Consider the following 12,740-nt stretch of genomic DNA (forward strand, 5'->3'; position numbering starts at 1 on the left):
TCCTGTAAAAAATGTAAACCTTGCAGTCAAACTGTAATGTACACTGTGAAATCTGACAAGTTGATCTTACTTAAAATAATATAAGAAACTGATTGGCAAGAAAAAGTAATATCTTAATTTATGTTTGTTTACTTTATATCTCATTGTTACCTTTACTCAAAATGTAGCTGTATATAGCTACTTTTGTGAAGTTGTTGCAGCTTAAAAATGGGAAGTTTAATAAATCAATCTTTCTGAGTTTAAGCTACTTCAGTAAACAAAGTTTATGCAACATATCTTTATTCTGCTGGGTGCAAAGTAGGCAATCACATTTGTATTTTCTTAAACGTGTTAACAAAACAGAACCTAAAAATGACAGGAGGAGTTATCTTGTTCTTATAATATATAAGTGTTAGCAAGCTCAGTAAACACATTTATTCTGACTTAACTTGATCAGGGCCAAGAGGATTTTGCCAATGATGAAGTTAGGAGATCTGCGAGTTCTGTTTTGTTAACATGTTTAAGAAAATGCAAATTTGATTGACTACTTTGCAACTAGCAGCATACAGATATGTAGCACAAACTTACTTTACTAAAGTTTCTAAAATCTAGAATAATTGGTTGAAACTTGTCATTTTTCAGTAGCAAACTTTTAAGTAAACTTAAATAGACATAAAGTACACATAAATTAAGACTAATATTTTTTTAAACCAAAAGTTTTAAATAAAATTGACCTGTCAGATTTTACAGTGTAGTAAAAGTACAAACAACTTGGAAATAAATGAACTTTGGTATGAAGATGATGATGGCCCTTTACATGTTTTTTTTAATGTAGATAAGTTTATGAGAAAGATGCATTTGGAGTTTTGAGTTTTGGAACTCAATTGCAAGGTGACAACATAAGTCAGATACATGTGTTTGAGTTGAAGTATACAACAGCACACAATGCAAATATAAATGCACATTAAGGCAAAGAACTATATTTGAGTAAATGTATTTTGTTAATTTCAGAAAGAGGGTAGTCACAATTTCTGCTAAAACAGTTCTTGTCAAGAATGGTACATAACAAAAAAGCAAACAAGACATTCATATTATGTTACTTTGATAACGATGGATCTGCCTGTGTACATTCACTAATTTATTCTAAAATGCTTCTTAGAAGATGTCAATGGCACACTCAATGTGCCAAGGAACTGCTGTATTTTTTAATCAAATTTGCCAATATTATCTACTTTTTACTTAGGGTTAAAGATCTAGTGTGTAGGATTTAATGGCATCTAGTGTTCAGTGTGAAATTTCTCCCATGTGCCAAACATGTAGGTGAACAACGCATAAACCCAAATCGCCCTGTCTACAGCCAGTGTTTGGATTGTTTGTTCTGTGCTACTGTAGAAACAACATGGCGGAAGTGCCAAACCGTGCAACAGCTTCCTGGTTCCTGGTTCTTTCCATGGACTGTATATAAAGATGGACGACATGACGGTTCCCCCAAAGTGAGGTTATTGAATCTGGATCGCCCCCTGGTGTCTGACTGCAGTACAGGTCCTAAGACCCTTCCCTCCATGTTACTGAGTGGTCATAGGCTGAACTAAAAAGTCAAAGTACACGCCAAATAAATTTTCCCAAAGATGGTCTCTGTCACTGAAGGTAGTTCTCATCACCCTGGTGTTTGTTCAAGTATTTGTTTTCATGATATGTTTGGTTTTAATTAGTTATTAAATTATACAAAAGGGGGCTTTTCCACCATGATTGACAGCTGTGACAGCTGTTAACCTCACTTCAGCATAGCGGGCGTGAGCGGTGGTGCATCGTCCATCTTTATTTACAGTCTATGGTGCTTTCCCATAGAAAAATCAGTGGATATATTTTTGTAAGTCTTATGACCCCTGTGAAATGACTCGTTTTACTCCTGAGATTTGATCCATCTGGTCCGATAACATTTTTAAAGTCTGTAAGAGCTGCACGATTAAATCATTTTCCCCTCATTTATGTCAAAACAGGGCTAAAGTGGAATTTTAGCCTAGTGCACCTGCTCTATCGGCCCAGTGGTGCTTGGGTAAAGTTGAAGACTGGGTAAGTTTACGTATGGAAATTTAACTTTTTTAGCTTCATGCACCACAGAGCAACCTTCATGGAAATAAATGGGGCCTTGCCTACAATACTGTATTTATTTACATCTCTTTCTGCCATCATGAGGGGGTTCTGCTCTATATGTAGATTTCAACAACTAATTCTATGATTATGAAAACTCAAAAATTCTTAGTTTCAGGTGTTTATAAATTAATGTAATAAAGATATGAATAATATATTGCATTTCTGCAAATACATCCCCATAAATCCTACACACTAGAACTTTAATTAAGGTTTTATCTGAGTCTGAACTTTAATCTTTACAAATGCAAACACAGTCTGAGCTTAAAGCACAGCAGTGAGGAAAATGACACGGAATAAATGTGCGTTGTTCTCATCTCGAATGTGTCCTAACATATTAGCGAATACATAAGAGCAGCTTTCAGCCTCTTACCATCACTCAGTTGCCGTAGCGGTAGCCTCTCTAACCTAGGGGTCAGGATGATAAATATAGTCATAATTGAGACAATTAATGAGAAAAGAAATTGAAAAAGATATATTTCTGTTACATTCAATTACAGTGCAATAATCTTTTTCTTTTTTTCATTGTGACACACTGGATAGCTCTTCAGATAAATATGATTCAAATGAATCCAAGGAATCTAAAGGGAAAACTTGCTTGAACTGCAACTTGTAATAGTGAGAGAGGATGCTTTGTTTAACAGGTGAAAAGTTAAAAAAAAAAAAAAAGTCAGGAACTCACTGCATCACCAGTGAATATGACAGTCTACCTCTCACACATCACTTAAATTAGGTTAGGACACATCAGCTCAGGCTTCAAACAGTATCAGTCACACTGCCATCAAAGTGGTGAGAATGTGGTCATCTTTTCCCACTGACTCTATGGGACACTGATGGTGTATGTGGGCAGCATTTCAAAATCTAAGGTACATCTTTCTCCAATTGTGGTCATTATCCAAGTTCTCCCTGTTCCCCGCTGCCATCCTCTACAGCGAGGAAACATCCTGCAAGCTCATTGGTCAGCAAGTGCTTCTGCCCTTTCCACACAAAGTGTGTAGGCTGTCCAGATTGGCCGTGCTCTGAAGCATAAACAAAAAACGGGCTGAGCTCGATGGCCAGGGCTGACCTGACCAAACCCACACCGCCCCCGCGCTCTGAGCAGGGGTGGTAAACCCGTCCTGTGACAGGATGCATGTACAGCGCCTCTGGGCGGAACGGAGCGGACAGCTTCTCTGCCCCGCCGCAGTACGACAGCAGCTCCTGATCTCCCATGATTCCAGGCAACAGGTGGGTGAAGACCACAGGACGGTCATCGCAGCGCAGGAAGTTCCTCTCCCTGCCACACAGGGACAAGAAGGGGAAGTCCTCCTCATAACGGCCGCTCTGATTTGCGCGCAGCCGATTGAAGAAGAAGACCAGGAACTGTTTGTCTGGTAATAAAGAAACAGGGATGACAAGGCTGCTGAGCAATAGAGCAAGAGAAATATCATACAATAACAATTTTAGTTTTGCTCTATTGTTAGTAATTAGTAGGATGATAAATATGTTTAATATAAACTCAGAACCCAACTTTTCGCAAAAGCCTTCAATACCTGTCTTCCACTGCCTCCCAAAATCTGAACTGCCATGCCTTTTAATATTAATATCTGCTCTGTTCATGTAAGCATTTTTCAGTATTCTGTATTTTCTATTTTGCATTTCATGTAAAGTGTCTTTGAGTACCTAGAAAAGCGCTATATAATTCCTATCTATTACTATTATTATTATTATTATTATTATTATTTGAGGTATTGGCAGTTGTTTCATTCATTGAATGTTTAGAGATGGACTGACACATCTTTGGTTTTAGTCTTTTTTATGGAATCTGTTGAACATAACAGCAATAAAGAAAATTGACAACCTTATCTCTGAGAGAGAGTAAGATCCAGTTTTAAAAACCTCAACTATGTTATGTTATTCTGATTACATAATGAATATTGCTAAGTAAATTCAAGTTTTACCAAATCACCACACAAGAAACCTGATGCTATAGCCTGTAATATTCCAGGTTTCTGTAGATAATGTGCAGAGGTGGGGAGGAACGGGTGGATGACAGAGGATTTATCCTGCTATGCTTCTATCTATTAAAATGTAAATCGTCTCTTCTCAAAATAACATGCTCAGTTGCTTCTATATGCATATACATATTTACAAAGCTTGTAATACTGTCAGACTGTTCCTTTGGGGTGTTGAGTTATACTCAAATACTTGAGTTCTGCTCTATGATGTGGAGGTAATTTGGGGATATTCAGTTTCCAGAGAGGATAAATTTGGACTGACTTGTAAGCTCTTTATGGGTTGAGTGTGTGTTCATGTTTACCTTTGAAGCAGGTTACAAAGTTCTTCACTTTCGTGTCATCGAGGAAAAGCTGTAAGAGAAGCACACAATTACATGTCATGCTAGCATGATCATCGATTGTGTAATTACTATATTTCTGAAGGTTTTGTTTGGTGTCAGTTTCCACACTCCCACCTGTCCTTGGTGGTCAATATAGTAGAAGTATTCTCGGATACGTGGTTCCGGACTCTGGCCCTGGGTGTATGTGGCGGTAGTTCTGGAGGTGGTGCAGCCGGCGGGCAGGCAGCGCAGAGCGGTCAGACCTCTGCGGCTGAGAGCCGCTGCCCGGAGGAACAACATGACCGGACAGGAGCACGGACGGTAATAATGTCCCGGAGTAAACGTAGAAACCCAGAGGACGACTGGCGTGTTGGTAAAGTTACACTATGCCAGCTTTGCCCTCATGTTATTGTTTACAGAGCTATAACCCGGAAGTATTCTGTTAAAGCAACATTGTCAGTTTTTAGCTGCTGCCCCCTAGTGGAGAATACGTGCACTGCACCATGCATAAACAAAAAAAGCAGAGCTGAAAAATATTTATAGAAAACGTGTATAAGCTCTTATTTCAATTCATCTTTGCGTATGAATAAAATGGTTACGAGTAGGGTTATATTTGAAAATAAATGTTAAAGATTAAGTACGTGCAGAACTGAATTAGGTGCCCTTCTTTCCCGTTTTTTTTCAACACACTTAATTAACATTTATCTATAGCAGAGACAAACTGCTGCTAAAGCAGACCAACACTGACAATCCCTCTTCACAGATAAAAAAAAGCACACAAAAACAACTTGCAGGTTATATTGTATTTAAACCGAGCTATTCAGCAGTCAAACATATATCTAAATTTAAATGTATCTAATTGCTTTACTGAGTTTAATGTAGGGAGAAAAAAAACAAAAAAATTAAAAGACTTGGATCAGGACCTTTGACTGAGTCTTGTGTACAAAATATATATGAATCCTTGGCCCCCTGGGCCTCTATGTTCCCTGGAGACCTGTTTGATCTTCCATCCTTGAATATCTATCTTGTTAGATACTAACTGAGTCTGTTATCATTAATCTCACAATGTCACTTTTACCTTGTAATTCTTGTCTTCAAATGCATTTTATAGTTTCAATTTTCACATCTAGTTTTATTTGAGCTTTATGTACCTATTATTTATTTTTTGCTTTTTCTGTTTATCTGTACTTGTTTCTGACCTTTTGCTGCAAAAAACAAATGTATGACCCCTCATGCTTAACAATCAAAGCTTATATCATCTTATACTGCTAAGACAGAGAAAGCATCAACTCCTCACATCAGAGAGGCTGCAACTAGCAAATGGTTTGGTATTCTTGCTTAAATAATGACTTCAACAATTAGTGGAACAATTATTTGACTAATCGCTCGATGGTTGCAGCTCATAGTTTGCTTTCAACAAACGTATATGAATCCATGAGCCATAAACAGTGTGAGCAGCCCACACATTGTGTAATAAAACTTGGAATGTGTGATCCCAAACAGAGAGATGTTAATACTGTTGAGTGAACACAACAGGGCTCTTCAGGGAGCTGCATGTAAATTTCTTGGCTGATAAAAGAAGCACATAAACAACAACATTCCTCCACAACACACACACACAGACACACAGACAGACAGACAGACAGACAGGCTTCTGCTCATGTTAAAAGGCCAACACCCCCTAAAACAGAGTATAAACAGAGGCCTCTTTGGCTTCACAGTTGGACACTGACAACACACAAAGCGGCTGATTCACAGGAGCTGGTAATGACTTGAACTTCAGCCAAAAAAATCCTCATTACAGAAGCTCCAGCTGTGAGCAGAGGACACATCCATCTACCTGACCCTGAAGCCTCTTCCTCCCCCTTCTCCTCCTCTTCCTCCTCCTCCTCCTCCTCTTCCTACCCCTCCCTCAGGTAGGGTGGAGTTGTTCGTACCTGGATAGTAAAGCGATTGAAAAATGGCATTATAGTCGGACTTTGGAGTGCTTTCATCGACACATATTCACAGTAAGTTTATCTTTGATAACTTGGGGTCGAATGAACACTTCATTAGCCAGACAAACCTGTTTAGGCTAATTTCACAAGCTAACGTTTACATACCATAAAGGCTACGGAGGAGGAAAGGAGCCATGTTTCCCTTTTTTGACCACTATTAAAAGTTCAAACCTTCTCCGGTGTTGCTCGACATTAAATTCAGAGGCCTTCGTTGCAAACAAAAGTATGTTTTTCATCAAAAATACACTTAAATTGTGATACTTGCATACGCCTTAAGCGTTATTGTCTTGGCGTTTACGGCGCTCGCGCTCCGTCTGTTATTTGAAATTAACGTTAAAAACTACGATAATATTCGTAAAACACCTTTATACAGCAGAACTGTTTACGCGGTAAGTTTCTAAACTGTTCAAAGGTCAGTTTTGTGTCCAAACCTTTTCGGTTTCGGTCAGCAGGTATGAGTCAGCCGCCCCGTTCAAACCGGGGACACCGGGAGAGAAACGGAGACCACCGACACTACCGGGACTCCCACGATGACAGGCGGTCATCCCCCGACAGGTGTGTTCACGTGCTGTCTGTGAAGATGAAGACAGTCAGCTGTTTCTTCAGTAGTTTAATTTTTTATTTCACCTGTGACCTGAGGTCATAAATAAATGGATGTCAGTGGGTTTTTTTTTAACTCTCTGCTTTTAATAATCTTTTCTCATTTTTTTGAATTGGTTATTCTTGAATAGTTTTAATATTTAGCATTTAAAAATCAAGCTTTAAAAATTATTATACATTACACATTACAGTTTTTGTCATGATGTCACTATGTTTTAATGGAAAAAAAAGAGAGAAAAAACTAATTATTTTCAATATAGTACATGCTTAGTAGATTTATTATTAGTATTATTATTATTGCAGCCTGATATATGTCAATTATTTGCAGCAACTTTGATTGTGACAGTGCACCTATTGGAAATAGCATGTATTTGCTCTATATGCCAAAAAATGTTTAAAGAAAAGATGTCATTATTTGGAAAATGGTAAAAATTACAAATTCCATAGGAAAAGCCCAGAATGACACACAGATATAATACAGTGCATGTTTTATGCTTTGATAGCTTTCAAAAATTGCAGTTTAAATGGGTTACAATGGGGCACCCCCCCCCCCCCCCCCCAACAGTATGAATGTAACAATTTTGTTTCCACATTGTATTTTAGACTCAATGTTGGCGCTGAGCTGAAAATTCCATGAAAAAAACCCTATATTGCCAAAATGTATGCCATATGCATGAACATAGTCAAAATTATTAAAACAAATGAGGAATGAAAAGTGCTTAAAAAAGAACCAAACAGTCCCTACAGGTTAGATAAATATGCCCATAAAGACAGAGAAACCTCTATACAATTAAACATTATAACTATTTACATTAGACCAGGAATCATTCACCAGGAGCCTTATAATAGCCTGCTTAAATAGTTTTTATATCAATGTATATTTGTTTCTATTTTGACCTAAACAAGCTCAATCCCTGACCACGGCACACTGTCAGCCTATTATTGCAGGGGACATTGTACAGGGTATCATCAGTTAAGCCAATATTCTCATATACTTTATAACCGCAGTTCATTATCTTACAACTGTCTTATTGTATTTCATTTATCTACTTCCTTGAATGTCTAATATGTTTGGGGTGATTTATGTGTTAGATACTGTTACACTCCAACTTGTGATAATCTAACTACTGTATAAATTGGACTCATTAAGCAACTACAAAGTTATGTCAAGTTTTAGTATAATTTTTACTCTTAATTTTACTGACAATGTTACTGTAAAATTTGAAATCGGAAAAGCAAAAAAGTCGCTTAGGGGTTTTGACCATTTTCTTTTAGGAAGCTAATATTTCACAAGTATTTACAGCTGAATAAAAATAACTTCTCAGCGTAAAACAAAAACATTGAGAGGTTCAGTGCTACAGTAGCAGCAAGTGTCCACATTTTCTATATCAGTGAAAGTGTGCTGGAAACATAAATGGTAGATAACTTCCTTAGTGTTATTATGTATGCGTCTCTGTGTCCCAGGTCTTCCTCTCGACCCCCGTACTACCCCAGAGAAGCCGACTCCCCTCCCAAACATGCGCGAGAAGTCCCCCGAGTGGAGCACCATGAGTCCAAATGCACACACATTTGCTCCAGGAGAGGTAAGCCAGCATCACAGTGGAAGTATCTGTGTCCAATCAAATGAAGGCTCTCAATAGAAGCTGCTGCGTCACAGGGCGGACTTTGGTTTCAGTCTCACTGTAGCGCACTCCTTCCTTCTGGGAAGACTGGACAGACCGGTTTTTCTGGTGTTTACAGGCCTCTTTTCTCACAGTTTAGACTTTGGCATAGTAACATGTCCCTTTGGTAAAGGAGAGAGCTGATAACCTGATATCTGAGTCTAATTGATTAATCGCATGCTTCTGCTCAGTTCTACATAAAGAGTCCATCCTTTAGGAATGTTAATAACAAGACATTTTATTTGGTTGCTGAAGTCATTTGAGATTTTTGTTTGCAGCTTCTCAAATGTAAGGACCTCTGGCTTTAGTCTCTGTTATGCCATTGTGAATGCAATAAATTTGGGTCTTGGATTTTTAAACAGACAGATCACTGCATTTGAAGGCATCATGTTGGGCTAAGGGGACTTGTGACAGGCATTTTTGCATTTTTTTGGACATTTTATGAAATGATAAACTAATAGAACAACTTTTTATGAACAAAATTATTTGTAACCCTACAAATGCAAACATGACCATATAATGGTTAACATTAGCACTGATACATTAGGCACAAATCACCACCTATATATAAAAAAAGAACATACATTTAGGGAATTATTGGAGAGACAGTTCACCCTCAAATTAAAAACATATATTTCTCCTTTTACCTGTAGTGCTATTTATTAATCTAGATTGTTTTGGTGAGAGTTGGAGATATCGGCCTTCTCTCTAATTTAATGGAACTAGATGGCAATGGGCTTGTGGTGCTCAAAGTGTCAAAAAACACATTTGAACAACTCAGCAGCAATGTCTCTTTACAGAAATCATGACCAACTTACAAAAGATAAGTGTAATGAAAATAGTTTTAACTTGAAACTATCCATACAACGACGTCTTTGGATTATCTTGAGTAACCAGGTTTTTAGTTCTGGAAAGAGACATTGCTGTTGAGTTTATCAAATGTGTTTTGTTGTTGTTGTTTTTTGGCGCTGTGAGCGCCACAAGCTGAGTGGCATCTAGTTCCATTTTACTGGAGAGAAGCCAGATGTCCCTATGGGCAAAATCACCAGTACTCTGCACCAAAACAATCTAGATGGATAAATAGCACTACAGCGAAGAGGAAATATTTGTATTTTTGATTTTAGGATGAACTGTCCCTTTAAGGATGCACATATCAAACTTAAAGGGCCTCAAGGAAGACTGCCTTTGTCAATATTGTAAATACATTTTGCACATTTCCACAAAAATCTGCAGCAGTGCTGTATGGTACAGTAAACACTTGGTGCTGTGGGGCCCACAGGCTGTTGTCCAATTCGTCCTGTTGGTAATCCCTCCTAGGACAGACTAGTTAGTAATGATTGATGAGCAATTCTCACTGGGGTGGATGGATGCAGTGAACACAAGGTTCTTGAAACTCCCATAATTATAATAATAATAATAATAATAAACTTTATTACAGACTCAATGGTCCAGATAAGAGCAAGACAATACATACAAAAGATAATAAAAGACACATAGAAGTACCATACACAACATATTCACAATGCAATAAGATCACTTAATAAAAAAAGATAAAAAAAAAAAAAAAAATCCCCAATTCAATATGTACAGATCACTTAGAAAACAATTAAAAAAGTCAATGACCACAGAGGAGACTACTATACCAATGCTTCCATATCCTGGACATATAGCGTGTAGTGCTCAATTTGATGCTTGTCAAAGCCATGATTATACAGTTCTCTGAGTTGTTCAGCCGACCTATAAATTTATACATCAAATTTCTCAACCAGGCTTGCAGTGTATTAAGACCTGCAGACACGAACATCTCGCTGGCGCTACACCAACGTGGTCTCCTCAGAAGTCTCAAAGCATCATTGTAAGCTACCTGAATTTTACGCAGGCTTGCTTTGCTGTAATTAGACCACAAGTGGGCAGTATAGAGAGGAATTAGTTTACTGTATTATAGTGTATTTTACTTTTGTAGGCATTCTTGTTTTTCACACTTGTTTTTTTCTTTTTTGTGTACACCATGGCAGTGAAGGAACACATTTAGTACACTAAGCAGACTAAGGTTTATGAAGGGGACAATAACACATTGTATCTCGATTTGAATTTGTGATTTCACCTGTTTCAGGCATCGTGCTGATCTGCGCTGTTCTGACAAACAGCCTGGTCCTGATCTGCGTGGTTGCAGCTCAGATGGTGACGTCAGGCATGTCTTCCATGGGCGGACTGGGCGGCTTCAACATCAACTCCAACTTTAACCTGCAGGGCACTGAGCTGCAGCAGGTACGAGACCTGGACATGCAGTACAGCCAGATGAGGGCGCCGGGCATCTACGGTGGCATCGCCTTCAGCCTGACCTTGGGGGTCCTCTCGCTGCTGTTTGTGGTCGCTGGGAACAAACCGCCCCACCTGATGTCCAGGAAGCTTCTGTACGGAGCGCTGGTGTTTCAGGCAGTGGGAGCGGTGGCGTACGTGGTGGCCGTGGGGCTCTACCTGCACTTTGTCATCGGGGTCAACGCCACAGATGTGTGTCAGCAGCGCGAGAGGCTGTACGCCAGGAACGGCTACACCTGGATGAACTGTGATGTGAGCGGGGCGGATGCCGCCGTGGCTCTTTTTGGTCTCATCACGGCCATCCTGTACACCGCCGGCACGGTGCTCACCTTCCAGACGATCCGAAGGGTGAGGCGCTACCTGGAGGAGCGGAAACGCAGAGAAGCAGAGAAACAGCGAGCCAGAGCAAACCCACAGAGGGCCCCGCTGAGGGCTGAAACCACCTCAGTGTGAGAGAATGGACATCAGGGGCCTGTATCACATAAAGAGCAGTGGGTTACTAATGTGACTGAGGTCCTCTGGTACCAGGAAGCTTGCTCACTTTTAACCAGGGTAGATCACCATGGAAACCTATGCTGCACAGCTAACCTGGGAGCATCAGATTACCCACTGACCAGTCAGATCACTGAAAAATGGAGTCATTTTTCCAACAGGATCCTGACCTGGATAACAGTAGTGAGTTTACTGTAACTATTATTGATTTTAAACCCTTCTTCCAGCACTGCAGCTCAGGATAACATGAGTTTTTAAGCTTTCTGCACTCTAAGAGACAATAACTGCAAACTAAAATGTTTGTCGGGACAAAACTACACACACACACACAGAGTAAAATTTTAATATAACTTTTTGGTACCACACTGTATCTCAATCTAGTTGTTTGATTTTTAATTTGTATATTTTATCTGGCTAAACAGCAGTGTTTGCTGCTGCTGGATATCACCGTTTTATCTCAGAGAGCCATGAAGTTGAACTGTCTTTGTGATACAAGTCCAGTCTAGGAAGATTTAATTTCAACTGTTTGTATGTTGGATTATACTGTGTGAACTATAGCAGGGATTTATGTAAATGTTTTTAACATGGATACTAGTATAATTAATGTGCTTTTATATCAAAGTGTGATTTTATAATGCAAAGTTTTTGATACTGAACCTGTATAAGAATGTATCTACTCCAATTAAACCTCCATCAATGTGATTCTATTGAAGACTGTTGTTTACAATTACAAGTGTGATAAACAAAACAGCCTACAGGGGGCACCTGAACTCAATACAACACTGCTGTTATGTTCGCTCTCTGTCCCCTTCAGAGGCTTCCTGCCAGCCATGACATCACTGCTGTATGTCCCCCCTCCTGTCTCTGCTGTCTCACAATGGGCCACACATACACAGAGGGCACAGCAGTGACGTAACTGCTGGACTGTGCAATCGGGGACTTAATTACTAACAAAAGAAATTCTCTCGTGTGAGGTAATAACCCAAGTTCTAATTTTACCATTTCGGATAACACAATGCAGTGATTGTATCACAGCAGCACTAATAAGACAATGTGACCTTAGCTGGAGGAAAGGCAGGCCTGTTGCTTGGTGATGTGTATGTCTTAAGTATGGACATTTTCTTTTTTAAGATTTTGAAAAGGGTCAGTTCACCCACTGTACAAATGTTTAATGGTAAGCAGTGATGCAGCTTTACCGTAATGTGTTCTAGCAATTTATGATTA

The 12,740-nt window shown here is 39.1% G+C and overlaps 2 protein-coding genes across 3 annotated transcripts; one reads left to right on the forward strand and one right to left on the reverse strand.

The window, feature by feature from the left end:
* Positions 1-2,582: 2,582 nt before the first annotated feature.
* c3h8orf82 (chromosome 3 C8orf82 homolog) lies at positions 2,583-4,879 on the reverse strand. The gene is made up of 3 exons (XM_042483626.1): positions 4,583-4,879; positions 4,430-4,478; positions 2,583-3,500 (listed from the first exon to the last, which is right to left on the reverse strand). The coding sequence occupies exons 1-3, from the start codon at positions 4,745-4,747 to the stop codon at positions 3,022-3,024; spliced, it is 693 nt and encodes a 230-aa protein (XP_042339560.1). The 5' UTR covers positions 4,748-4,879; the 3' UTR covers positions 2,583-3,021.
* Positions 4,880-6,283: 1,404 nt separating this feature from the next.
* si:ch211-191a24.4 (uncharacterized protein LOC100150331 homolog) lies at positions 6,284-12,218 on the forward strand. Of its 2 annotated transcripts, none has more exons than XM_042513497.1 (4): positions 6,284-6,456; positions 6,894-6,999; positions 8,509-8,627; positions 10,819-12,218. In XM_042513497.1, exons 2-4 carry the CDS (start codon positions 6,899-6,901, stop codon positions 11,475-11,477), a joined length of 879 nt encoding a protein of 292 aa, XP_042369431.1. In that variant the 5' UTR covers positions 6,284-6,456; positions 6,894-6,898; the 3' UTR covers positions 11,478-12,218. The 2 variants fall into 2 exon arrangements, with proteins under 2 accessions (XP_042369431.1, XP_042369425.1); XM_042513491.1 differs by having other exon boundaries at positions 6,285-6,456; positions 6,897-6,999.
* The last annotated feature ends 522 nt before the right edge of the window (positions 12,219-12,740 follow it).

The sequence above is a fragment of the Plectropomus leopardus genome, chromosome 3, assembly GCF_008729295.1.
Source record: "Plectropomus leopardus isolate mb chromosome 3, YSFRI_Pleo_2.0, whole genome shotgun sequence".
In the NCBI taxonomy this organism is placed as follows: domain Eukaryota; kingdom Metazoa; phylum Chordata; class Actinopteri; order Perciformes; family Serranidae; genus Plectropomus; species Plectropomus leopardus.

What these genes read in the sequence shown, in the direction of transcription:
- c3h8orf82 (XM_042483626.1), bottom strand. Translation starts at nt 4,747, where the DNA reads ATGTTGTTCCTCCGGGCAGCGGCTCTCAGCCGCAGAGGTCTGACCGCT. An exon ending in ATATTGACCACCAAGGACAG is followed by an intron (nt 4,479 to 4,582) that starts GTGGGAGTGTGG and finishes CTTCTCTTACAG; the next exon opens with CTTTTCCTCGATGACACGAA. An exon ending in CTTTGTAACCTGCTTCAAAG is followed by an intron (nt 3,501 to 4,429) that starts GTAAACATGAAC and finishes CTTTATTACCAG; the next exon opens with ACAAACAGTTCCTGGTCTTC.
- si:ch211-191a24.4 (XM_042513497.1), top strand. Translation starts at nt 6,899, where the DNA reads ATGAGTCAGCCGCCCCGTTCAAACCGGGGACACCGGGAGAGAAACGGA. An exon ending in AGGCGGTCATCCCCCGACAG is followed by an intron (nt 7,000 to 8,508) that starts GTGTGTTCACGT and finishes TCTGTGTCCCAG; the next exon opens with GTCTTCCTCTCGACCCCCGT. An exon ending in ACACATTTGCTCCAGGAGAG is followed by an intron (nt 8,628 to 10,818) that starts GTAAGCCAGCAT and finishes CACCTGTTTCAG; the next exon opens with GCATCGTGCTGATCTGCGCT.